The sequence below is a fragment of the Setaria italica genome, chromosome II (assembly GCF_000263155.2).
Source record: "Setaria italica strain Yugu1 chromosome II, Setaria_italica_v2.0, whole genome shotgun sequence".
NCBI classification, from domain to species: domain Eukaryota; kingdom Viridiplantae; phylum Streptophyta; class Magnoliopsida; order Poales; family Poaceae; genus Setaria; species Setaria italica.
This window is the reverse complement of record NC_028451.1, coordinates 19,909,061-19,936,947: the sequence shown is the minus strand read 5'-3', so window position 1 is coordinate 19,936,947 and position 27,887 is coordinate 19,909,061. Positions and strand designations below refer to the sequence as shown.

The following is a 27,887-nucleotide window of genomic DNA, read 5'->3' as shown; positions in this document are numbered from 1 at the left end:
GGTGTAGCATTTGTTTTTGACTTCCCTGAACCTTTGCGCATAATTGGTCACTGGCTCGTCGCTCCTCTGCCTGAGGCTGGTCAAATCTGAGAGCTTCATCTCATGGACTCCCGCGTAGAAGTATTTGTGGAACTGCTTCTCCAGGTCGGTCCAAGTAACAATGGAATTGGGCGGTAGCGTGGTGAACCATTGGAAAGCCGACCCGGACAAAGACGATGAGAACAAACGTACCCGCAGAGCATCCTGTGTAGGGGCCTCTCCGCATTGGATGATGAATCTATTTACGTGCTCCACAGTTGAGGTGTCATCCAGCACCGAAAACTTGGTGAAGTCGATGACTTTGTACCTATGGGGAAACGGTAGTAAATCGTAGGTAGGTGGGTATGGTGTTTTATACATGTAGGTTTGTACTTTCGGCTTCAACCCAAATTGATCTTGAATCACCTCCGCTATCCTTGCTGTCCAATCCACTTGCTGCTGATGAACAACTGGTTGGGGAATCGGCACATGTTGGTGGATCAGCGGCGGGACGACCGGGTGATGAATCAAAGCATGCGGCGGATTCTGCAGTAACGTGGCCGGCTGAGCGGTTGACAGTTGGTGGCGTAGCGAATCGGCTGTCCCATCGTACAGCATCATCGGCGCCGCACTTTGGAGTGGCTCAGCAGCATCTGGCCCCCTGCCGATCTCCGACGCGACCGGTTGATACTGTGGGGCCGTCGGTCGGCTGGCCAATTGGAATGGTGTTTGGATCGGAGAGCCTCCATAACCGGCCAATTGATCCAGAATGGCCGCCATTGTTGGTGCCCCCCAAGGCACTGAATTTGAGGGCAATGATTGCACGGAGGGAATCTGAGCAGGCTGAGGCGGCGCTTGTGATTGAAAGCATGGCGCACCGTTGTATCCTGGATGCATTGAAGGTAGTGAAGTGTTGTGTCCTCCATGTTGTGTTGGCATCAGCTGAGGAGCCGAGTGAGATGTGCCCGGTAAACTCCTGACTGAGGTTACAATGGGTGGGGCGTACGCTGGCCCCCGATATCCTTGAGATACCGTTGGCCAGGGAGCTGATGATGGCGTTGTAAACCGTGTTGGTCATCACCGGGGATTGGTCGATGAAAGCCTGGTAGATAGACTATTGGATCATGTCGGACATCTTGCCCGAGTCCTCAGCGATGGTGATCTGGCGGGGAGTTGGAAGAGGAGCTTTCTTGATGGCCTCCCCGCTCCTGGTACGACTGAAAGATTGCAAGTATACCTTCTTGTAGTCTTCTAGGTGTTTTGCCAATTCTTCTTTCTGGCCGTCCTTGAGATCTGCCTCCGTAACCTCGATGACATTGTCTTCGGAGACTTCGGCGGCCTTTGACATGTTGGATGTTGAGGGTGTCCCACCAGGCGTGCCAAAAGTGTGTTGGCGCTAAAAGTCAGCCGATTGACCCTCAGCGTCGGACACACGACCCGGGAGAATCTACTTAGCTCCTGTTCGGGTAATCGCCCTGATGCGGTTCGTGCGACGTGCCAACCAATCTGACCTGTTGATTGACAAGGAAGAAAACGTGTCAAATTCCAGGGGTTCCGATCGGCTAAGGTTCCGATCTCGAAAAACGTATCAGCGAATCGGCCGATTTGCTATATAAAGATAATCAGCTATGATACAGCCGACAATCACGTAACGATTGCGAAGAAAACTATTAGAGTAAACTAGACAAAGCTACGAAAGCAACACTTGAAATAGATCTAATCGGCTATGCGATAATGATGAATGAAAATAACAACAATAGAGCCGATAGTTTAAATCTCAAGTTGGATAACTGGTGATAAAACTAGAACAGTAGATAAAACCTACAATTCTAGTAAATATCGATAACTTGTGAATAAATCTAAACGAAACGACGGCGATGCGCCCGAAGTTAAAGCTTAGATATTACTCGGTAAACGGAACTTACAGAATCGGCCGGAGATCGTGTCGATGCAGCCCTGCCAACCCGTACGATCTCGTGAAAGAAGAAAAGTATTGGCGAAGTCACCGACTTGAAAGTAAAGTACGAGGAAATAGTAGATTGTTGTGTTGATTGATGTGTTGTTTACAAATCTTTGAAGATGGCTTTTTATAGCTTGTTACAACTGATTTCCTAACTGACTAGGATCTATCTCTAATCTTAAATGAAAAGGAATATTTACAAACACAACCCGTATCAGAGTTGGTTATTGTACTCCCACGGGCCAATCTTTCTCTATCTTCTTTCTCTGATCCACTTTAAGCCCATATTGGCCCAATCGCTCTAGCCTTCCAATCAGCCGATCTCCACCTCCGTCCACCAAAATACTGCAGCGCCAATTGGCCGATTCCCAGCTGTAGCACCAATCGGTAGATTCCCAATCGTGACCTCTTTAATCCACCATATTTAGCCAATCCTTTATTCTCTTGATACCGATCCCATACGTGTCAAAATCTGGCATCAACAGGGTTACATCAATTTCCTCATAATTATGCAAATGCGTCATCTCAATATCCTCCTTCACAATTTCAATTGGTCCACTTGGGAAAATCTTCTTACTTTGATGGGACGGATTATTCAAAGTGGTCATATGATATGAAAATGCATCTGTACGGGTTTCACCCTTCTATTTGAGAAGTTGTGGTTGTAGGTGTAACTCCACCTAAGAATAGTGTACTGACGGCCGAGTAAGCTCAAGATTACTTCTGCAATGCACAAGCCGTAAGGGTCATTACAAGTTCTGTATGTGCTCAAGAGTTCAACAAGACCCGCTCGGTTGATATTACCAAGGTGATTTGGGACTCACTAAAGGAGGCACATGAGGGGACTGATCAAGTTAGAGAAGAGAAGATGGATTTGATTCATGGAGAGCTAGAGCACTTTGTCATGCTTGATGAAGAAATCATGAGGCAAATATTTGATAGACTAATGCTCCTTGTGTCGGACATTAGATCTCTTAGAAGCACGGAATTGGATGATCACAAAGTCACAAAGAAGATGCTTAGGGCTTTCACACCAAGGAACCCTACTGTTGCCAATATGATTATAAGGGATCCAAGCTTCAAAACAAAGACACCTAATTAACTTCTTGGTGAAATCTTACATCAAGAGTTGGTTGAAAGAGATGTGGCTAAGTCACTAAGTCTAAAGATGAATAAGAGTGTTGCTCTCAACGCTAGCTCAAGTGTCATGGTTGAGTCAAGCCCCAAAGCTCTCAAGGCAAAGAAAGAAGACTCAAGTGATGAAGGAAGCACCAATGAAGAAACCGTCTTAGTCTTGAGAAATTTCAAAAAGTTCATGAAGAAGAAGAATTTCAAAAAAGGTGGTGATGATAGGAAGGAAACATCACAAAAAAGATGTAATGAGTGCAAGGACTTGGGTCACTATATTGCCAATTGTCCATACAAGAAAACAAGGATAAGGAAGAGAAGAGGTACAAGGAGAAGAGAAAGGACTGCAAGAAGAAATATCAAGGTCAAACTCATGTTGGTCAAGAATGGGATTCAAGTGATGAAGACTCCAACAAGGAATGTATGGCAACTTTAGCCATACTCAAGTCTCCTACACCAACAAAACAATCAACAACACTTCCGGCAATGAGGATGACACTCATTTTTGTCTCATGGTAAGAGGAACCAAGGTAGAAGAAACAACCACCTCCTCTTCTCTCTCTTCCTTCATATGTAGTAATGTGCAAAATGATTTGGAAGATAAAGAAGAAAAATATAAAGCTAACATGATAAAAGAATTTGGAAAGAAAGGTTACAAAGAAATTAAAAAGCTTATGGAGAAATTGAAGAAAAAGAAGGAATCTCTCGATAGGCAAGAAGATTTGCTCATCCTTGAAAAAGAGAGAAACCTTGCTTTAGAGAAGGCCCTTGCCGAAGAAAAGGTGAAGGTTGAAAAATTAGCTATTGACTTGTCTCTAACTAATGATTCAAATGAGAGGATGTCAAAGGAGGACACTATGGCAAATGAATCTCTAGCTTCTCATAAGGCCACTCATAGTGAACTTTAAGAAAGCTTCTCATGCTTAACAATCAAATATAAGGACCTTGAAGTTAACTATAGTGCTCTTTGGGAAAGCACCAAAACCAATTCCAAGGCAAATCTTGACTCCAATGTCTCCACAAGTGAAGGTTGCTCAAAATGTTATAAAATTGATGTAAATACTTGTGTTGCTAACATTGCTAAGTTAGAAGAGTCAATCCAAGCAAGGGATGTTCAAATCAAAAGATTGAACATGCTAGTGGCACAAGGTTATGAAGGTAGTGTCAAGCCTGAGCCTAAGATCAAGTATAAGGCTCGGAGGCATCCTAGCCAAATGGATGGGCTTGGACACTACAAGGGAAGCAAGGTAAATGACCGGAAGATGGTGAATGGTAAGGAGGTCCTCATGTTCAACAAGGGTGCAAACCTTGGTGACTTGATGGACATGGCACATGGTGTGACAAAGACCAATACAACTCAAGTCAAGCCAATTGTCAAAGCAACTACCAAGGTAAACGTTGTGAAAAAATCCATGACAAAGTCAAAGGACAAGGTGGTTGCACATGAGCCCTCACCAAACTACACCACTGACTACAAGGTTACAATGGACCGCAATGGTAAAATAATGATCAAGTGATTTGGTGCTTACATGAAGAAGGCTATATTTAGAAGTGTGTGGGTTCCAAAGATATATCTCTCTAACCAACAAGGACCCAAATATTTTTGGGTACCTAAATTTTGAGCTTAACTTGTTTTGTAGGCCTACTCCTCCGGTGGCACCGCATGGTTGCTTAATAGTGGATGCTCAAATCATATGACTGGGGAAAAGGATATGTTTTCATCCCTAGAGCATTATGATACACCTAAAGAAAGTAGTGTCTATGGAGACAATAGCAAAGGGGATGTAATTGGAATGGGTAACATTGCTATCTCAAATGGCAATTCTCTCTCTAATGTTTATTGGTTGAATCTTTGGGATACAATTTGTTGTCCGTCTCACAACTTTGTGAGAAGGGCTATAATTGTCTCTTTACTAATGAGGGTGTGACCGTCTTTAAAAGGGAGGATTCCTCTATTTCTTTTACGGGTCATTTGAAGGGCAAGCTCTATCTAGTTGGTTTCACAACGGTTAAAATTGAGCCCGAGACTTGTTTATGGCAAAATCTAACTTGGGTTGGCTTTGGTATCACCGACTAGCCCATGTAGGGATGAGAAACTTGGTCAAACTTCAAAAGACCGATCACATCTTAGGACTAACAAATGTTGTCTTTAAGAAAGATAGGATATGTAGCGCATGTCAAGCCGGGAAGCAAATTGGTGCTCCACACCCCTCCAAGAACATCATCACTACGTCAAGATCCTTGAAGTTTCTACACATTGATTTATTTGGACCCATTGCTTACGTTAGCATTGGCAGTAACAAATAGGGTCTTGTTATTGTTGATGATTTTTCCCATTTCACTTGGATATTCTTTTTGCATGATAAAAGTGAAGCTTAAGGGATAGTCAAGCAATTCATTAGAAAAGCTCAAAATGAATATAGCTCGGAGTTTCAAAACACCAATGTTGAAGAATTTCTTGATGAAGAAGGGATCAAGCATGAGTTCTCCGCTCCATACACTCCTCAACAAAATGGCATTGTAGAGAGGAAGAACTGAACCTTGATTGAAGCTGCAAGAATCATGCTTGATGAGTACAAGACCCCGGATAATTTTTGGGCGAAAGCAATTAAAGCGGCTTGTCATGCTATCAACTGTCTCTGCCTCCACAAATATTTGGGCAAGACATCCTATGAAATTATCACCGGTAACAAACCCAAGGTGTACTACTTTAGAGTTTTTGGGAGTAAATGTTTTATTCTAAACAAGAAACCCAAAAGCTCCAAGTTTGCACCAAAAGTTGATGAAGGCTTTCTACTTGGTTATGGTACTAACGAACACGCCTATCGTATTTTCAACAAAACCACCGGTTGTGTTGAGATCACGGTAGATGTGACTTTTGATGAATCCAACGGCTCTCAAATAGAGCAAGTTGATAAAAACTTTGTAGATGATGAGGAGCCACCAAGCCAATCAATCATGAGAATGGGTTTGGGTGAAGTGAGACCGCGTGAAGTTGAGGTTCAAACACCGGTTGAGAAGGACAACAATGATTCATCATCATCAACAAGAGTTGAACCACCAAGTTCTCAATAAAGCCTAGATCAAAGTCAAGTTCATGGTGATGACCAAGCTCATGGCATTGATCAAGGGGGAGAACAAAGTGGTGAAGCTCAAGAAGATGCTCCACAAGTTGAAGATGATGATGATGGACCAATTCACGTCAATGATAAGTGCCCCATCCAAGAGTTCATCAAAGCATTCAACGGGATCAACCAGTTGACAACATCATTGGAAGTATCCAAAGAGGGGTAAGTACCCGTTCACGTTTAGCAACCTTTGGAAACAAGGTAAGGTTACTCGTTTGTTTCTTCTTTGGAACCTCTCAAGGTAGATGAAGCACTTGATGATCCGGATTGGATGATTGCCATACAAGAAGAATTAAGCAACTTCACAAGAAATGAGGTATAGGAGTTAGTTGAAAGATCCAAGCAAAATGTGATTGGCACCGAGTTTTTCGGAACAAACAAGATGAACATGGTGTAGTCACAAGAAACAAGGTAAGGTTAGTTGCACAAGGTTTCACTCAAATTGAAGGTTTAGATTTTGGTGAGACCTATGCACCCGTAGCTAGGCTTGAGTCAATTCGTATTTTATTAGCCTATGCTACTTACTATGATTTCAAGCTTTATCAAATGGATGTGAAAAGTGCATTCTTGAATGGCCCCCTATCCGAGTTGGTGTATGTGGAACAACCACCGGGCTTTGAAGATCCCAAAATTCCCAACCATGTATACAAGCTCCATAAGGCGCTCTATGGACTTAACCAAGCTCCTAGAGCATGGTATGAATGCCTAAAGGATTTTCTTCTCAAGAACGACTTTGTAATGGGCAAAGCCGATTCTACTCTTTTTACTCATAAAGCCCATCAAGAGACCCATGGCATTGAATGGGCATCTCGATCTCAATGAAGAAGGAAAATTGGTTGATCAAAAGGTATATTGCTCCATGATTGGCTCTCCACTTTATCTTTGTGCATCTAAGCCGGATATTATGCTTAGTGTATGCATGTGTGCAAGATTTCAAGCCAATCCTAAGGAATGTCATTTAATGACTATTAAGAGAATCATGAAATATTTAGTATACACTTCTAACCTTGGCTTATGGTATCCCAAGGGCCCCACTTTTGATCTACTTGGCAATTCCAATTCGGATTATACCAGTTGCAAAGTAGACCGAAAGAGTACAATAGGGACTTGCCAATTTCTTGGTAGACCTTTAGTGTCTTGGAGCTCTAAGAAGCAAAATTCAGTTTTTTTATCCACCGCTGAAGCCGAATATGTGGCAGCCGGTGCTTGTTGTGCCCAACTCTTGTGGATAAAGCAAACGTTGAGTGACTTCAGTTGTGAGTTTAGCAAGATTCCACTCTTGTGTGACAATGAGAGTGCCATCAAGCTAGCTAACAATCTGGTGCAACACTCCTAAACAAAGCACATAGATATTAGGCATCACTTCTTAAGAGATCATGAGGCTAAGGGAGATATTGCTTTATGTCATTTGAGCATCGAAAGGCAACTTGCCGATATCTTCACTAAGCCTCTAGATGAGCAAAGGTTTTGTGCTTTGAGGAATGAGCTAATATCTTGGATTCTCGTAACTTGGCTTGACTTATTGCACATACTTGATTGTTGACTAGATAGGAAAAATGAATTTCTTTGTGTTGAGTTTCTTTCAAAACATGAATTTTGATCTTTGGATCAAAACTTGACTCAAGTGATCATTGTTATGTGATGTTACTTGTTGGCTAATCACTATGTGTCAATTTATCTTATATGTCCATAAGCCATAAATCTCAAAATCTCAATCTTTATCTATCTCGAAATCATTCTTTTTGGAGCTATCAAGTACCTACAGAAACTTCCGGCACACCACCAAAACTTCCGACAGCCAATAGAAGTATCAGCAAAGTGCCGACAGAAGGTTCCCAAGAGAATGGAAATTCATCTACCAGAACTTCCAACACAAGGTCGGAACTTCCGATGACCACTGGAAGTTTCAACAAACTTTCGGTAGAGGATTCCCAAGAGGAATTTAACTATCGTCGGAACTTCCGATGAGCATCGGAACTTTTAGATTTCCTCCAACAGAGGGTTCTCAAGAGTTGAATTTAATTACCGTCAAAACTTCCGACACCCCGTTGGAACTTCTGATAGACTACCTGGGAGTACATATACCCGTTGGATACCAATTTGAACCCTAACTCCTCACTTCAAACAACCGACGGCCCCTTCTCTCCTATCTCAATCTCTTGAGGGGATCTCGAGTCTAGCCGTGGGATTTCGTTGCTAGTGCTATCTTTGGATTCCCCACTCCTCGGAGGTTCCAATCCCCATTGGAAGTTCTTCGATTCACGCGGAAAATCTTCAAGGTAACTCATTTAAAAATCCCATTGCCCAATCTCTCAATGTGGTAGGAGATAAGCGATTTCCTTTGAGGGATAAACTCTAGATATGCCTTAGAACTCATGCCTATGATCTTGTCAAAAGTAGTGGGTGAAATCTCTGGTTCCATGAATTCTTGGACAAACTCAGGCTCTGTTGGATCTTCCGACCCCGAGTCATAAGTTCCAAACCCTGGTCGGAAGTTTCAGCAGGTGCCTAGTGATTCTGTTTTGATTCATGTGTATCATCTCTTGACTCCATCCTAATCCTTTTTGTAAACCATGTCAGATGGGTTGTGACAAGAGAGGCAAATAGCGTGAGGAGACATCGGAGATTGAATCAATCTCATCTATCGAATTGGATGATCAAATGCCTATTGCTCTGCGCAAGGGGAAGAGGAAGGTAGTCCCCAAGGTTCCCCAGCGTGCTCAAGGCAGATGGAGGCCTATTCCAGCTAGAGGTCCTAGTGGTAGACCTCGCGTGAAGAATGCCTTCGCTCCGGGTGCTCATATGGATGACAATGAGAGGATCACTTTGGACTTTCATGAACAAGTCATCCTTCGCATGTCCAAACCCATTCGACAAGAAAGGGAGGGATATAATGGAGTTTGGATGGTAGATTATCAAAAAGGGAAGCATGACATAAGAGCTCTCCGGTATGATAGACTCTCCCAATATCAAAAGGAATTCTATGGGGATGTTCGATTTTGGCTGCGCTTCCATGCTGATTGGTATGAGTTAGTGATGTTTTGCAAGAGTCATCCTACCACTAAGATGAAATCTATTCATTGGTCATATTTCAATGCTATTGAGATGCCGGTCATTGAGCAAGTTTGGGAAGCATGTAGGGATAAAAATCTTGCCCAACTCATGAAGTGCAACTATGATTGGAATGAAGAAGTCATTGTTCAATTCTATGTAAATCTTTACATTGATCGGGTCAATAAGGTAATGCATTGGACTCTTCAAGGGAAGCCCCTCTCCGTAACATATGCCGAATTTGCGAGCATACTTGGTTATAACGAAGAGGATCTCACTAGATATAAGATTCATGACATAGAGAATGTCATTGAAGATGGTGAGATGTCCTTCATGTATGATAGTGCTTATGGGCTAATTGAGCATGGTACTACCAAGAGTATGATTTCATTCTACAAGTTGCTCAACCAACTCTTTCGTTATACCCTTTGTCCCAAATGTGGTGATGCGGACAATATCTCTGGTATGTCAAAGAACTTGCTTGCAAGAATGCCCCCCGACAAGAGTGATTTTAGTGTCTTTGACTTCATTTGGAAAGAGATTATCATTTGTTCTTACTCACCCAAGAAAAGTTATCACTATGCTCCTTATGTCTTTGCTATGATCAAGGTAGTAACACAATTGGAGATCTTGATGGACGAGGGTCATCCAGTATACAAGCCCAAGAAAGGTCACATTGAGCGACTATGCAAGATTGATTCTCATGGTATTCGTCCTCCACCTACACAAGGACCTTCTCATGGGGCTTCATCTTCTCAAGGACCCTCCCATGGAGCTTCACCTTCTCATAGACCATCTAGCTCTAGAGGTCCTCCACCCTCTCGTGCTCCGAAGAAGAAAGGGATCTTCAATTTCTTATCACAAGGTCTATTTGCATGCTTCAATGTGGGCTGGCAGAATGTGGAAGAGATGTATGACCATAAGAAGCATGTGGATGAGCAGCTGTTGAAAATTGAGAAAAGGCAAAAGGAGCTCATGGCCAAGAATGATATACCACATTCTCTCATTCGTGCTCCTATGGATTATCCTCCTCCACCGGTATTCTACAACCCTTGGAAGGAAATTGGACAGCCCTCCATGGTCTTTGAGGCTCTCCAAGAAGAAGATGATGAAGACTTGGGTGGGCGAGAGGAGTCCAAGGAGGAAGAAAAGATGTCCTCGCTGCTCATACTCCTACCGATGAGGGTGAAGATGATGATGAGGAGGACAAGGACGATGATGATGAGTGATGGCTATGGAAGGACCTCCCCCTTTTGGAGCTTAATGCTAAAGGGGGAGTAAGCTCACCATGGACCATGTGGTTGCTGTTATATCTATATTTTTTTATGAGCCTTAGTTTGTTGGCTTGTGGACATGTAAGACATTTATGTGTGGTGTGCCACAAGTGAGACTTTTAAATTTGTAAGACTTATTTATGCTTTGCTATGTTAGTGTGGATTTAGAACTTAATGCTTATGTAATGATCATGGTTTGTTGTATTGTTTATTTCCACTTTGTTGATGTGATATATCTTATCATATGCATCAAAATGATATTCATGCCACACTTTGCACCCTACGAATACAAGGATGTAGGGGGAGCTCTCTTAAAATGTGCAAATGGCATTTGAGGCCATTTTGATTTTATCTTGAAAGATGCACATAGTAAGGGGGAGCTTACCGATTCAAAATGATTATATACTTCTCTTGTGACTCTTAATTGTGTTGTCATCAATCATCAAAAAGGGGAGATTGAAAGTGCATTTTGACCCCCTAAGTGGGTTTTGGTGTTGATGACGTGCATAATTAAGAAACTAATGAATTTATCAAGAAATTGACAGGTTTAAATCTTAAGAAATAAAAAAATACAAGAAAGGACCCCAATTTGTTTGAAGGACGATGTTGAAGCATAAAAAAAGATCTTTTTATACTTCCTATTTTTGAATTTGAGTATAGGAACACCGTACTATAAAGGAGGACATGGATAGATAGCTTGAAGATGTCAAAGTGCTTATTTGAAATGCTAACCACCTATAAGAGACACCACTCACACAATTGCACATTTAGTTTCTCATAATTTCTGTGAGTGTCGGAAGTTCCGACACCTGCCGGAAGTTAGTTTTCAAAAACTTCCGACAGGGGGTACTCAACGGATTTATTGAACAGTGCTGGAAGTCCCGATCGTATGTCGGAAGTTCCGATGAGAGGTGCCAGAAGTTCCCAGTAACTTCCAGTAGGGGATGCTCAGCTGTTTTATTTGAACAAGGTCGGAAGTTCCGATTCAGTGTCGGAAGTTCCGATAATCATTTAACACAACATCAACGGCTAGCTTTTGGAGCTCGGGTATTTATACCCCCTTAGGCCCCCCCTTCATTTGTTGCTGACCTAACCTGTGACAAACATCTCGTAGAGCACAATACTCTTCCCCACTCCCTTCTTGAGCTTAATCTTTGAGAGTTTTGAGCTAGGGCTTGGATGAGAGAAAGATTTGAGGTGTGTGACTCTAGTTTTGAGTGTCACGGTAAACTAAGTTCATCTCAAAAGCACTTGAAGCATCTTCAATCTTCCATTCATGTTTGTTACTCTTGAAGGAAGTTTGACGGTTCGGCGTCGCTCGTTTGAGCGCCCTCTCATTGTGGTGCGCTCGGAAAGTTTGTATTGCCTATCATCTTGGAGGATTCACAGTAAGTGACTCAATTCTCCTTTGTGGTTAATTGAGAGAGGTAAAGGGTTAGTGAGGACCTGGCTGTTTGTGAGCTTCTCAACGGAGACGTAGCTTGCTTTGTGGGAGTGAACTTCGATAAACAAATCCTTTTTCTCGTGTGCTTATTATATTCTTCAAGTTCTTGTTGACCTAGAGTTTGATTTGTGCCGATGTACTTTCTTGTGAAGTAAAGATTACCTGCAGTAGTCTCTATACTTCATTGCTAAACTTTTGATTCAAATAGTTTCTGTTGAAACATGTTTTATTATGAATTTCGTAGAGTACTTTTTACTCTGTTAGAAGTTCAGCCCTTGTACCGGAAGTTCCGGCACAGTGTCGGAAGTTCCGACACATTTAACACCCTTGCGAAGAATTTTTAGGTTTTAAAGATCGAGCCTGTTCACCCCCTCTAGGCATTACACGATCCTTTCAGCCCCGCCCCACCTCATCTTTCCCGGCTCCTCTCCGCCCCGACCACCGCCTCCTGCGGCCTGACCAGCATAATGCCGCCGCCAGCTGGCCCCTCCCCACCCCACCTCGTTCGGCTCCTCTCCACCTCGGCCGCCACCTCCTACGCTCCCGGATTGCATAACGCCGCCGCCGGCTGGCCTCTCCCTACCCGTCGTGCTGTCCTCCACGCCACGCTGGCTGCCATCGCCCGCGCCATCCTCCGCCACGCCCGCGCGCACGTAGCCTCGCCATCCAGCGCCACCGTCCAGCCCCACCGTGCAGCGCCGTTGGCTTTGTCGCACGGCGACATCCCCGCCGGCTCGTGCAACGCCACCCTGTCCTGCCCCGCCTAGCGCCTCCTCTAGAGCTGCCTCGCGCGCACGAAAAAGATAATGGATTGACGGAGGAAAACGCCATTCAAGTGGGTCGAAACCATTCCTTCGTTTTGGCCTGAACCCGGATATTGGGGGAGTATTCCCTCTCTCGGATGAACCCAATCCACTAGTTTTTCAACCAAATACCTTCCCAACTGGATTCGATCCATCCCAACCCTCAAACCAAACACACACTTAGTTTAGGGGTTGATTTGCACCAAATAAAATATGATGGATAAATATTATTTTTTTAATATTTGAAGGATAAAAAATATACTTTTTCTTAAATAGGTACGCCGTGCAAGTGGGCTTCTTTAGCACGCTCGAAGTGGTGACCGGAAGCGAGAGGTGAGTAGGAAGGGCTGCGCTGAAAAAGAATTCGAGAAATCCCTATCACCCCCCGGACCTCCGGGGAGGGGGAGCAGGAGAGCAGAGAGAGGAGCTTCCTCCGGCGGGAAACGGCAAATTTTTTGCGCGAGGACCCCAAAACTTCCCTCCCCAAATTCCCCAAACCCCATCGCCGTCGTTACCATTGCTCGCCGAACCCTAGAGAGAGAAATAGCGGAAACCCTAGCCATGGTGATCGCCGTGGAGGGCAACGGGTTCGTGCACGGCGAGGAGGAGGAGGAGGAGGGCGACCGCCCTATCCGCTACCTCCCCCTCGGTCACGTCTACTCCTCCTCCGGCCCCGCCCCGTGCCCCCCGGCCCCAAAGAAGCCTCGCGTCGACGACGGCAAGCCCCCCCTGAAAGTGTACTACCGCCGCCGCCACAAGAAGCCGCGGGTCGAGGAGCCGCCGCCGCCGCTCTCGCCAGCGACGGCCCCACCCCCGCCGCTGGTACAGGATGAGGACGCTGGGCCCTCGCGGCGGAAGGGCTCCCTCAAGCACGAACTGCTCAGCCTGGGGTCCGCTCCGCTTGCATTGGACGGGGACGGGGAGGGAGGGGAGCCCTCGCGGCGGCAAGGGCGAATGAGACGCGGTGGAGGGGCTGAGAAGACGGTTTGCTTCTCCGGGCATGAGAGGCGGCGGCCGGGCAGACCCAAGGGTTCGGTCGGGAGGAGATGGGTCGAGTGAGTTGGATAGGCTCAAATAAATCTGTTTTTAATGAAAAAATCCAGCTAGTATTGATGCTAGTTCTGTCACAGGTTGGATATTCAGGGTGCGGATCCTAACGCATTTGTTGGATTAGCGTGCAAGGTGTGAGCTCTTGACAATTTTGTCATCTTCTCATGGAATTGCTGGGATGTTAGGACCTGAATTCTCATTGAATGCAGGTTTTCTGGCCGCTGGATGATAATTGGTACAAGGGCTCCATCACAGTGTACAATGAAGCAACAAAGAAGCATTCAGTATGTTCTGTTCCTGCTGGTGTAAACTTTTTTGTTTTCTTTAATTTATTGAATTGAATTATTCTGTTGGTTGTGATGAATCCTCATATGTTTACTGGGTTAATTGGTTAAGGCTTGCTTTTGCAATTTTTTCCTCTGTACTTTAATTCTTTGCCACTCAATTTCCCATCCATTGTCTGAATTAGAAAATGTGCAACACCCAGTGATTGATAACTGATATACATGAACTGCAGGTAAAGTATGATGACGGTGAAGCAGAGGACCTTAGCCTGGCAGATGAAAGGATAAAATTTTCCATCTCCTCTGAAGAAATGAGGTCCCTGAATGTAAATATTGGAATTTCCAATCAGGATAAGAAGGGTCATGATGAGTTGCTTGCACTTGCTGTTAGCTTTCATGACTACCAGGGTCTTGACTCAGGTGACCTTGTGTGGGCTAAAATTACAGGTAGTCTGCACACTTGAGTTCTCTACAGCTGAACACTGACGTTGTCATCTTATTAACTTGAAGTGAATGGTGGTCTTTTTTAGTTTCTTCCATATCATGCCATCAGAAGTTTACCAAAATATGGTGTGTAGTGCTTCATTGCTTCATTTATCTAGTGTTGGTGAAATTTTGCATTATTTTCCCTACACATTTTTGTCTTTTGAGCTCCTTTCACATGTGCTAGTGGCAAATGTTTCCAATTATTGGATCCTGCGTGCCCTTCGTAGCTTTACGTTTATGGTAATTTTGTATTGTTGCCTGAAATTTTATTGTCTTGGGTAACTTTCTACTGGACATTTGTGTTTTATTCTTTGATTGCCACTTTAGCTCCTAGTTACCCTCTCTTCCTAAACTATAAACTCAGGTGCATGCATTTGCCTTCCTTTTTATGGCTTACATTCGGGATCTGATTGATTTAATTTGTTTCTTTTGTGGTTCTTTCCAGCTTTGTTTGTTTGTAAGTGGTCTGTCTTCTTTCTCAGTCACACAAAATCATTCAGTCTTCTAATGGGGCCTGATGTGCTTGAACAGGTCATGCAATGTGGCCAGCAGTTGTGGTGGATGAGTCAGATGTACCTGCAAACCGAGCTTTGAAGCCAGTTCGATTGGACCAATCAATACTTGTTCAATTCTTTGGTACTCATGATTTTGCAAGGTTGGTCCTGTAGAAACAATTCTTACACCATTGACTTCTTTTCCTTGAACTACAAATTGTGTTTTGTCCTCAGGGTTAAGTTGAAGCAAGCTGTCCCGTTTCTGAATGGGCTTCTTTCTTCTTTGCATCTCAAATGCAAGCAAGCAAGTTTCAGCCGGAGCTTAGAAGAAGCCAAGGAGTATGTGTCCCTAACCTACTACAGAAGTAAATCATCTTTCAAATTTTAAGAGGAACAGCACATAGATAGACCACCGGGTTGTCCTTTTATCTTCTATGATACTCTTTGTTATGACCGTTGGACTTTTCTATTCTGTAGATTTCTGCGCACTCAGCAGCTTCCGGAAATTATGATGCAGCTACGGAAATGCGTTCAACACGATGGTTCTGATGATAATTCCTGCGAGGACAGGGTAGACTCTTGTGGTAATTTATCAGAAGATAGAGCAGTGCAAAATGGAGAGGATTATGCTGAAATGACTCAAATAGAACTAGGAAACCTTCGTGTGAGCAATTTAGGTATGGGTTCAACCATATAATGCAGCATCTTTTCTATTTGTGTTCCTTTGTGCACCGCCGGGCCATATGCTTACTGCATCATCATCAACAACATCAAAGCCTTTCAGTCCCAAGCAAGTTGGGGTAGGCTAGAGTTGAAACCCAACAGGAACCACTTATCAAGGTTCAGGCACATTAATAGCTGTTTTCCAAGCATGTGAATATGCTTACATCAAATGAAAAATAACTCATGAAAAGGTGATAGAATGAATTGAAATGTCTTCTGGTCTCCTTTACCTTTTGCCTTCTTTTTGTAAGGTGTTATTGTCACTTTACTCTGGCCATTCACTTTCCACTCTACTTTTACTATGCCTGATGCGACAAGTTGAAATGTATGAAAATGTAGAACTGCAGCCCAGTTGATTTTAATGCCAAAATATAGTCAGATGGGTATCATCACTTCCGTATGTAACAAAGACACTTGGTAGGCTAAGAGCATATTTGGAGATATTATTTGTTTGCATAGCCTTTTCATGCTAACATTATTTTATCCCAATGTATTCATTTGCTCTCTCCTTCCTCTGCTGTGTGACCAACTTCTACTTTGTGAGTTCCTCTCCAGGTAGGATAGTATCTGATTCAGACCATTTCCATAATAAAAAGCATATATGGCCTGAAGGATATACTGCTTTCAGAAAGTTCATGTCAATAATAGGTAATTCTCCTTCAAACTTATGTAAACCTGTTTGCAACATTTATAATTTCATGTCAAAATTTTTTTATATTCATTAGATCATGCATTTTTATCTGGTATATGAAAATCTTGTTGCAGACCCAAATTCAGTAACATCTTACAAAATGGAAGTACTAAGGAATTCAGATACAAAAGCACGCCCATTATTTAGGGTGATCTCAGAAGATGGAGTGCAGGTAAGCAAATTGACAGTTTTGTCTTATTGATGTTGTTCTTGCTAATAATTTTGAAAGAAAGAATATGCTGATTCTAAGAGTTTTCAGAAGCTAGTGTGTTGCGAGATGTGGTGTTGCATAGACATTTGAAGTACTGGCATCATCTAGACTTGAGAGTTATCTGTGTAGCAATCTAATTGTCTTGTTTCACTAGCTACAGCTTCTTGGGTCTTAAGAGATGCTTAAGATGGTTGATAATCTATATGCATGTTTGGCCATTATTGTCTAGCTGCTCCTTAACCATGTCACTGTTGTCCTGTTATCAGTTATCCTGGTGACATCATCTTCTTTATTTGACAGGCCATTTAATCCGTATATTCTTCTAGGAATGGGCATAAACATTTTGATGAGTTAGAACCTTTTGGCAATGCTTTGTTTTCAGTGGTATGTCAAATTGGATGCTTAAGGTCCTTCTAAGGATAATTTAGGCTCTGGATCGCTTAACGAGATACCTGGCAATGTTAACTGATTGGGTGCACTTAAGGCACTTCACTTGAATGTTGCTTTCTCATGGTATACTTGCCTTTATTTCTTGCCAAAATGGCCTAGTTTTCTTGTTGGAATGTAAATAGCAAATTTGTGCTAAAGATAAGCTAAGATATAGGTTTTATGTTTTATTACTCCACTCAATGCATCCATTTTTAGTTATTACATGCAATGGAATTATGAAAAATTCATGAATCATTTTGGTGCATGGTAGCAACACAGCTTGACAACGTCTAACAATGTTCCAACTTCCTTCTAAGCACAAAATTAAACTTTAGTGGAAAGCCTTAGATTTAATGTATTGCTATTTTTGGATGGAAAGCCTATTTCTGCTATTACAAGTTATAATACATGTCATTGTCACCCAAGTCAATTCACTAATACATACTGGTTCCTATCAATTATTTCCGTGTAGTTTATGGAAAAGAGTGTGTTTCGAGGATTATTGACAAATTCATTTTGTATACTGTGGATATACCAGCATCATGACAAATTTAGCAGTTCCAAATCTGTACATTTCCCTAATGTCGAGCCTTTTATGATGTTCAGATTGATGGATCTACCCCTAATGCATGTTGGAAAGAGATATACTGCAGAATAAAGCAAAAACAGTGCAGTGCTGTCACTGAGTTGGAAAGAAATGTATGCCAAAGATCTGGTTCCTACATGTTTGGCTTTTCAAATCCGCAGATAAGGCAGCTTATTCAGGTTTGATATGAAATACCAGTTTGATATTTTCTTCTTTTTATCAATTTTAATTTTATCAAGAAGTGCATTGGGGCTTGGGCTAGACAATTAATTCATCTTTGATCCATGTATTTGTTTTGTGAAGCAAATATATTACAAATTCATTTTTTGTGCCAGCTATGTTACTTCAATTTATTTGTGCAGACTAAAATTCTCTTGTCTTAAGAGTACTTGAGTTCTTGACTGGTGGATGGGCCTACACTTTCTACTATCAGACTGTTATTACAAATTGGTTTCAGGATGTCTTTTGCAATAATAAGCCTCAACCCACTTGTTCTTCTTAGCTTAGTGATGCTTGATATTATTTAGAATATAATGGTCATGTAGAACATAAGAGACACGAGCCATTTTTTTTACAAATCCATTTTTTCTTATTTGACCTGTTGTGTTGGCAAGGAAGCAAAGTTGTTGCATGCCTGGGTTATCTGCATAGAGAACAACAAAAAACAAAATTAGTCGAGAAAACAACAAAAACAATAACTTTTTGTCCCAAGCAAGTTGGGGTAGGCAAGAGATGAAACCCAACAATATCCACCAATAGTCCAATAAGGACCTTCTGGTTCTCTGCATAGGCCAAGCAAAAAAAGAGGGAAAGAGAAAAAAAAATCTACTTCCATTATGTTGACCTGAGGTGGAGTTGATTAATGAAATTTGAATCCTTTATACATGTTTTACTTTGATATTATCTTATTGCTTTGACATTTTTCCAATGGCTTATTTATGGTGGCCGTTTATCTTTAAGATTGTCCAAATGACTAACTTAACTAATGTCGTAAGTACTGCTGTGCTGTGCTCATTATACAGACATTTATGCAAAAAGTTTGCTATTACCAACCGCAACTGAATGCTGTCACTGTGCATGTTTTAAAGCCCTTTTCTTTTCTGTAGAAGTTTATTTTCATTAAATATGGTAATCTTTAGACCCATGCATTTGTAGAATTCTTTATCACAGCTTCTCTTCTTTTCTTTACTTCATAACAGTAGAATTTTGATGGATAGTGGATTTCATCCTTAACTTCCAAGTTCAATTGTGTATGTCAGGAATTGCCCAATGCAAGGTCATGTCTGAAATATTTTGACAACAGTGGGGACACTATCCTTGGTTATAGAGCTGTTCATGTTAATTGGAAAGATCTGGACTTTTGCAATGTTTGCGATATGGATGAGGTAAACAATCCTATTCCTGTTCTCATATAGGTTATTCAATAGGTAAGTAATCAATCTAAAAGTTACTGAGTTTTGTTTTGCTTCTAGGAGTATGAAGACAACTTATTTTTGCAATGCGACAAGTGCCGTATGATGGTATGCAAGATTTTGTTGCTTGACTCTTATAAGTTAGCAAATGTGGAAGTGTTTACAAATGCCTTACAACATGATCCAGGTTCATGCTAGATGTTATGGCGAACTAAAACAATTGGATGGAGGACTTTGGCTTTGCAACTTGTGTCGACCTGGTGCCCCTCGCATGTCTCCAAAATGCTGTCTATGTCCAGTCACAGGTACAGACTTGCATCCCAGTTATTGCAAAATAGATTATATACTTATGGCATATAAAACTTTCTTAGGTGGTGCAATGAAACCTACAACAGATGGCCGTTGGGCTCATCTTGCTTGTGCTATATGGATTCCTGGTATATAATCACTTCATTAGTCCTTGTGTCTTCGTGATGTTGTGGCGTGATATGCTTTTATTTATCTCAAACTCGATTCTTTTGCAGAAACATGCTTAAAAGATGTGAAGAGAATGGAACCAATTGATGGATTGAGCAGAATCAACAAGGTCTGCCCCTCTCTTTGTTTTTTGTGTGAACTTCTTTTATCAATCTTTTAGTATTTCTGTTGAAATATCATCATTTATCATTGTGAGTTGCCGATCCAGGACCGTTGGAAACTTGTATGCAGCATTTGCGGAGTTTCGTATGGAGTTTGTATACAGGTACGTTACTGTTGGTTGAAGCTATTGTTAGGATGATCAAAACATGTTATAACTCTTTCTTGTATCAATATAGTGTTCTCATCCTACCTGTCGTGTCGCATATCACCCTCTTTGTGCACGTGCTGCTGATCTTTGTGTTGAGGTACAGTACTAATCCTTTTTTCTGTGGGGTATTTCCTTCCTGATGACTATTTTTTGTGCCTCCACTAACACGTAATCCCATTATGTGCATCTGTTTTGTTAATTTTAGCTTGAAGATGATGACAAAATCCACCACATGTTACTTGATGAAGATGAGGATCCTTGTATTCGATTACTCTCGTACTGCAAAAAGCACAGACAACCATCTGCTGAACGTCCATATCTAGAAAGTGACCCTGCTGAGCCCTCTCAGTTAGTTCAGACGGATATGGCTTCATCATCCGGTTGTGCAAGGACTGGTAAGAGAACAAGCACTGTTAATTTGACAAACAGTTTCTTAATGTTTTCTGTATACTAAATTTGATTGTGCATTAGAAGAATGCCTTAACCACTTAAGGGTTTAGCATTATGATATTTTATGCTACTTAGTTTCGGTGGTTCATATCCTTGGCTTCTTGCAATATCATCTGGATTGAAGCGCATGTGTATTTGCTATGAACTTAATAATTTTTTTATTTTACTAAACATCACCCTATTAGTTTGATTACCTATCTTGTACTCTTAAACAATTTCGTATCTGAATGCTCTGTTTCCTTTCCAGAACCTTATAATTTTCACCGGAGAAGGGGCCAAAAGCAACCACAAGTCATGGCTACTGCATCTCTGAAACGTTTATATGTGGAGAACAGACCCTATATTGTCAGTGGCTACTGCCAAAATAGAGTAGGCAATCATACTTGCAGTGAATCACTTCAACCGGTTGGCTTGTCGGATGCTGTGCAGCATGAAGCTTTTGGCAATGTGTCTTCTATGGTTGAAAAATATACAAGCATGAAGGCTACATTTAGGAAGAGACTAACTTTTGGTGAGTTCTATCTATTTTTTATCCTTTTGTATTTCCATAGCATAATCTTCTGGAGATGATCAAGTTTTCGTACCATTTTCCAAGAAATACATTTTGAGCCAAATATAAGATAATATTTATTTGTGATCTTAGCCACTTATGTTTTTCCTCCATCTGCTACCTCTTTTAATCAGAGAAGCACGTCTTTTGCCTAAACATCTTGTGTTCTTTTTTGTTAGGAGACGAAGCTCCGTGTCCTATTTCACATACATGTTCTACACCATTTATCAATATATGTGCTTCATCATTTGTGGTGCTGTGCTAACTTTGATATCAATGTTGGATGTATCATTCTCTTTAGTAATATAGTAGCAGTGGAGTCTAGCAAGAAATGGAGAATATACCGATACAAATCTGTCGCACTTTTGTATCTTACAATTTGGTATTAAATTGGGATGATGGTGTCAATTAGGATTTAACTGCTAGCAATTGTGAGGGGGATTACCCCTGTGTAGAAATATTTTAACAACTAATTCTAAACTGGAGTCTGGAGGTGATGAAGTCGAATAGACGGACAGTAACGCTTTATGCCTGATTTCGAGTGTAATCGGTTTCTTGCCTAGCCCTGTATTGGGTATGGCGTGATCTGATCACGTCTTATTCAAACCAAACATGATTTAATGGGATGTGTTACCATGTAATCAGATTGCGGAGCAAAAACAAACAGCACCTAAGTTTTGTACTTTTGTTGAAATGCTGGACTTGAAATGAAATAATTTGGCGATGTTATGATATTCACTTGTGCTTGTGTCAAATTGTTGTTCATATGTTGATTGTATTGTGTTTTGACAGGAAAATCAAGAATTCATGGCTTTGGTGTCTTTGCCAAGGTTGCACACAAGGCAGGAGATATGGTATGCTCTTCAGCTTCCCCTTTAAATAAAGGTTCCAAATGCTTATGGTAAGAAGTAGGTTGTTTTGAATGGAAAAACTGGTACACGGTTTCGCAAAGAAGAAAATACATAGTCATATAGATAAGGAAATAACACCGCTAAGTCACCTAGAACGCGTGTCAATGCCATGATTCCTGTAATGGCTCATTGTCCCAAAATGCGGGGCGCAGACAATTTTAGTCTCATTTGCATGTATGTCTACTAATTTTCCTTAATTTGGACTTTACTTTTACAGATGATTGAATACATAGGGGAGATCGTTAGACCACCAATATCAGACATCAGAGAGCGGCGAATATACAACTCACTAGTGGTAAGTTTCTTTGTAGCATTTAGTTCATTTTTTATCATTTCAGATAATTTTTTATGTATAGATGTGGATAACTAGATTGGAGATTTAAATAAGCTTGCTTTATCACACTCTTCTGGTCATGGGTTCTCAATAATAATTAGTTTGCCATAAAAGAGTGGATTGGTCAGCTGAACTGATTTTTGCTTGCAGTTATTTTTCACTTGTCAAACCTAAAGACAATTTAATAAGTACTGCCTCTGTTTCAAATTGTAGGCTTTTCTAGGTTCATAGGTGGTTTGTATGCATCTAGACATATACTATATTTAGAAGCATACAAGCACCTATGAACCTAGAAAAGCCAAAACGACCTATAATTTTGGACGGAGGGAGTAGTAGGCAATGATGGTTTAACCTTTGTAGAACTTAATAGCTCTTCAACTCATACAGCTGCCAAATATACCTCCGTTGTCAAATATATCATGTTTAGGACAGGCTAGCTAGTTCATTTTTGAACTGATTACTTGTCCTTAGCATCATGTATTTAAGAATGGATGGAGTATAGTAATAACTCCTGGCTCTGAGACTTCAGCTGTGTAAGGGATGGCAGTTGGACCCATGGGTGCGGGTACCTGCGGGTGCCACACCCGCTAGGGTGTGGGTGCTGGTGCCAGATCGCAGCGGGTTGGGGCCGATTTGTATGAGGTCTGGTGTGGATCGACCTTTTCACTCGGACCTGTCATAAAGGGATTCCTGCAAATTTAGGTCAACAGATGCATCCGGCCAGCCTAGCCCAACAAAAAACCCAACTATGTAAGCATCCCTATGCTTATGGTGAGTTGTAGGCCTGCAAAGGGAGCGGATCGGAGCGCCCCTGAACGCGACCTGCTGCCCCGTTCGCACAAAAGCAGGGTCAAGGATCGACCCACCCCTTGATGTTGTCTTGTCAGAATAACCCGCGGGGCGCCGCGGGCCGAACCTCCCCTGCAGGCTGCAGCACTGTGCTGCTCTACGAAATTGTGCCGGTCGCACGTGCCTACAGCCTACGATGAGCGAGCAGGAGCCAGGAGCACGCAACTGAAGTTACACGATTGCTGCTCATGCATGCATCAGCGTTGTAGCAGATAAATCACAGAAAAATAACAAAAAAAAAGAATTAGCAAATACTTCTAAATCACATTCCAATGTTAACCAATCCAACGTAATAATAATTTTGCAGAAAAGATCTTTGACTCTATAACGCCAAAATAGCCTTCAGATTCCAATTTTGAGCATGTTGCTTTAGTAATTAGTATCAATTGCTCTTTGGCTTCTTGCTCCACTGTGCCGATTGATGAAAGCTGCAACAAAGACAGAGTTTACAAAACAAAATTTTGTTTGCTGAAAAGAAGAAAAAGGGATTGACCAATAAGAACATCTCCTATGAGGTTTGCTCAAATAAATGCTAATAATATTTTCTAGTAAATGTAAGGATATTTTCTCTGTTGTCTCATGAGCCATAAAAGACTTCTTTTCTTCAAGGTTCACAATCCCTGTCAGGACTTTTATGCTTGGTTTACCAGGACAGCAATCAGCTAATTGTCTAAAATTATCAGGAATTGGTGCATATCTAGCATGCTACCAGCCTACCACCAAGGTAAAAAGGAAAAGAGCCTGTACTCTATGGAAACCATAATATCTGATAATAACAATAAATTGATGCATGTCATGGTTTCAGAAAAGTAATAACCATCATATACTACGTGTTGCTCAAGAAATTGATATGTCAAATTCTTTTACCACGAAATTATTATTATCTGTAAATTTCAGAAAACTGTATTATATGAAACTATACTGATATATCTCTAGTTCATTCCATGATTAAGTTCACTAGAAAGTTGTATTACAAAGGTGACATTCAAATGCACTCAACAAAATTGTAATGCACTAGTGGGGCATCAGGGTTACAGAATTATTCAGCTGCCAGCAACGCAGCTGAAATTGGACATGCTGCTACTATGAACAAACAACAGCTACTTCAACACTTGACTTCATAGGAAGAGATGGTAAAAGTTATGACGAGTCAACTTTACATGCCTAAACATTCAGCAACATATTTATTCGAGGAACATCTGATAAGCACTATCAAGCACTACATCCGTTGAGTCGTTGAGAGAGAAATCCAGGAAGTTTTGTTTTCACTGCATCATCACTGCCTTTACAAATGCAGGAACAGAGTTTCACAAAAACCTGCATTTTACCCCACAAGCACAATTGACCAGATTACAACCAAGTCAACTAACTCAACTAAACCAAACCTGGCGCTTGATTCATTATTAAGCTACGGTTCAAGAAATTACATAAGAAAAAGGAATATCAAGAAAAACTCATGGGGCTGCAAAGACAGAGCTTGGCTCTTAGGATTAGAGGCAAGCGAGGATGCCCTTAGGCGGCCAGAACACTCCTGCAAGCACAAACGCGGCTACAGATGTCGATGAGACTGGCGGGGAGCTGGGGAGGCAAGCTCCAAACGATGGCTAGGCTAATCTGGTTGGTGGCAAGCCCGATCTGGTGAGCAAACTAGAATCTGGAGGGGAATAGCGATGCCGTGAGGCTCGAACTCAGCTGCCCGGGAGGAAGCTGTGGAGGGTGGCGAGTTCAATCTCGTGAGCGATGGACGGCGAGGAGCAGGAATCGCCCTTGGAGCGAGGTGGCAGTGACGAGCGGCGTTGCAGCAGGGTCGATCCTAGGGTCTCCAGGGGTCAACAGGATCGCGACCCTGTTGCTCCTCCTCGTTTTGGGGTCGGCCTGCTCGATCCGCGAACTGATTTAAGGAGCGGAGCGATTTCGCAAGAGAATCGACCTGAACCCTTTGCAGGCCTAGTGAGTTGCTCCAAGCCTCTCAATCTCATTGCTTCTAATAAATGTTAATGTACTTGCAGTCATTGTGAGTTGTCCCCACTGATAACTCCTATCGCGGTTGCTTCTGTTAATGTACTGAGTTGTGATTTCTATGGCTTATGTCCGATTGTATTGGTTGCTTGGATGACAATTTGGGTGCTAAAACGTTGCAGCTTGATTCATGTCCGTAGTGTTTGTTGTCTTGTTAACGCACGCACGGGTGACCCGCCTGGCGGGTGTCGGTGATATTTCACCCACGGGTCTAGTCAAGGGCAGGCGTGGCCAAGTGTCGCGGGTCTTTCGATGGCGGGTTTTTACTCCACCCGCACCTCACATGACATGTTGCCATCATGTCATAACAATGGAAGTCAACACATGACAACTATTTCTGTACATCACAGAAGTCATAACACTCATGTATGTAGGGTGCTGGGACATATATGTTCAGGATAGATGATGAGCATGTTGTGGATGCTACACGGGCAGGAAGTATAGCTCATTTGATCAATCACTCATGTGAGGTAAGGGATTATGTGTTTGTTCTGCAAGGGCTTTTCCATTGTTTGTTATAAGTTCAGATCACCTCATCTCTTATATGCTGATGACTGCACATTTGTTTACTTATCTGCACATATGGATAGCTAAAATAAGAAATTTTCATCAGACTAATGACCAGAATTGTCAATATTATTTTCATGTTTTACCCTTCTCAGATATGTAAAACATAATGTCATATTGACACTTGAGTTATGCATGGGCCTTAGAAACTTGAAATATCTGCATTTTTTCGTAAATGCAATGGGAATAATCTTTGATGAGCTTAGCAGCTGTCACCCGCTGAGTATTCTTTGCCACTTTTACTATGCTTAGAACTTACAGTTAGGAGAATAACAAAGCAATCAGTATGTTGTTTCTAAAACTTTTTGCATGGGTTTTTCATAACAATCTCTGTTTACCGTCGCAGCCTAATTGTTATTCGCGTGCCATAACTGTTAATGGGGATGAACACATCATCATTTTTGCAAAGCGGGACATAGATCCATGGGAAGAGTTGACATATGACTATAGGTCAGGAATGGATCATCAAGCCATTTAACCCTTTACACTTTATAGCTCTTTTACAAAATCATGTTGATGCTTTCTTCAGGTTTTTTTCAAGTGATCAACGACTTCCCTGTTATTGTGGATTCCCCAAATGCCGTGGAGTTGTTAATGATGTTGAGGCAGAGGAGCAGGCAGCTAAAATAAGGGTCAAGAGAAGTGAATTGTTTCAAAAAAGAGATAACTAAAGGTCAGTGTACTTAAGATCTGCCTTCATGTGTCTGCCAATATGAAATTGCTGCTGCTGAGTACCAACAAAGTCCGTACAACAACAACATAGCCTTTCAGTCCCAAGCAAATTAGGGTAGGCTAGAGTTGAAACTCAACAAGAGCAACAAATCGGGGTTCGGGCACATGAGTAGCCGTTTTTCAAGCACTCCTATTTAGGGCTAAATCTTTGGATATATTTCATCCCTTCAAATCTCTTTTTATTGCCTCTTCCCATGTCAATTTTGATCTTCCTCTGCCTCTCTTCAGATTACTGTCACGCCTTAGAGTTCCACTACACACCGGTGCTTCCGGAGGCTTTCGTTGGACATGTCCAAACCATCTCAGCTGGTGTTGGATACGTTTTTCTTCAATTGGTGCTATCCCTAACCTATCACGTGTATCCTCATTCCGGACTCGATCCCTTCTCGTACGACCACAAATCCAACGCAACGTACGCATTTTCGCAACACTTATCTGCTGGACATATCGTCTTTTTGTAGGTCAACATTCTGCACCATACAACATTGCAAGTCTAATCGCCGTCCTATGAACCTTGCCTTTTAACTTCCATGGTACCCTCTTGTCATATAAAATTCCTTATGCTTGGCACCACTTCATCCACCCCGCTTTGATTCTATGACACCAACAAAGTCCGTATCCCATTTTTTTTCTTGATAAACAAGAAATCAAGGTGTTGACCAGGACAACTGGGAAAAATGAAATCGAGTTAACATTTATATAAACTATGCTCATTAGTGTCTTTTGTTTCTGCCTGTTAAGTGTTTGTGCTCTGAGAATTTTTAAGAAAACTGTTGTTTCCTCTGTATTTGCCCCACTAATGTCATTATATTTCTGGCAGGTAGAGAGTATTGGTTGGGAGATGCCACAGGCTTGGATGATATATTTGCCTGTTCCTACTGTCAAATTCTGAAAAATTGCTGAGTTCATTCTAGGAATTCTGATAATTCTTGTCATTCTTTTAGAATGGAATGCCAATGTAATTGTATAGGTAGCAATGTTAGGCAATCCAATTTGGGAACGGCAGTTGAATCGATTGTGTGTTTACGTGTAATTCGGCCACTAATTATGCCACCTATTAACCTTTGGGGTTGGAATTGGGGTGGACCTTTGGGGTTGGAATTGGGGTGGTCGGATTAAATGGTCTGAGATGGCATGCCAGGTATATAACCAAAATACATGATTGGAATTTGGGCAATGCCCTTCTATGCTACCGTAACAAATTGTAGCGACAATGGCTGGGTTTCTAAGAACTTTGCGAAAGAAACATCATCCACTTCAACTGAATGTGTGTATGCTTACAAATCATTATGGGTATCTGATGCTGCGCATTGCACCTTTTTTGAAGATAGCAGTATATTTTTCTTAGAGCAAAATACGCAGGTGCATTTTCAGGTTCATGAACTTATCTTAAGTATCATTCGAGTCTATCAACTCTCGTATCATTCGAGTCTATCAACTCTCAAGACGCAAGTTCAAGTCGACCGATTTATCCTAGGGTGTTATTCACGTCCCTATTGACTTGAAATGCATTTTA

At 41.8% G+C, this 27,887-nt stretch overlaps 1 protein-coding gene across 3 annotated transcripts; it reads left to right on the top strand.

Annotated features, from left to right (window-relative positions):
- The first annotated feature begins 13,135 nt into the window (after positions 1–13,135).
- LOC101754263 (histone-lysine N-methyltransferase TRX1) lies at positions 13,136–27,632 on the top strand. 3 transcript variants are annotated; one of them, XM_022824398.1, is made up of 27 exons: positions 13,368–13,861; positions 13,937–13,988; positions 14,066–14,140; positions 14,374–14,587; positions 15,158–15,281; positions 15,355–15,459; positions 15,598–15,797; positions 16,399–16,491; positions 16,609–16,706; positions 17,781–17,939; positions 19,020–19,145; positions 19,233–19,280; positions 19,360–19,477; positions 19,544–19,609; positions 19,697–19,758; positions 19,858–19,914; positions 19,988–20,056; positions 20,165–20,354; positions 20,657–20,920; positions 21,752–21,813; positions 22,088–22,165; positions 25,447–25,542; positions 25,986–26,089; positions 26,169–26,312; positions 26,600–26,706; positions 26,833–26,904; positions 27,192–27,632. In XM_022824398.1, the coding sequence occupies exons 1-24, from the start codon at positions 13,368–13,370 to the stop codon at positions 26,308–26,310; spliced, it is 3,096 nt and encodes a 1,031-aa protein (XP_022680133.1). In that variant the 3' UTR covers positions 26,311–26,312; positions 26,600–26,706; positions 26,833–26,904; positions 27,192–27,632. The 3 variants fall into 3 exon arrangements, with proteins under 3 accessions (XP_004956344.1, XP_022680133.1, XP_022680132.1); XM_022824397.1 differs by having other exon boundaries at positions 26,600–26,904; XM_004956287.2 differs by lacking the exons at positions 26,600–26,706; positions 26,833–26,904 and having other exon boundaries at positions 13,136–13,861.
- The last annotated feature ends 255 nt before the right edge of the window (positions 27,633–27,887 follow it).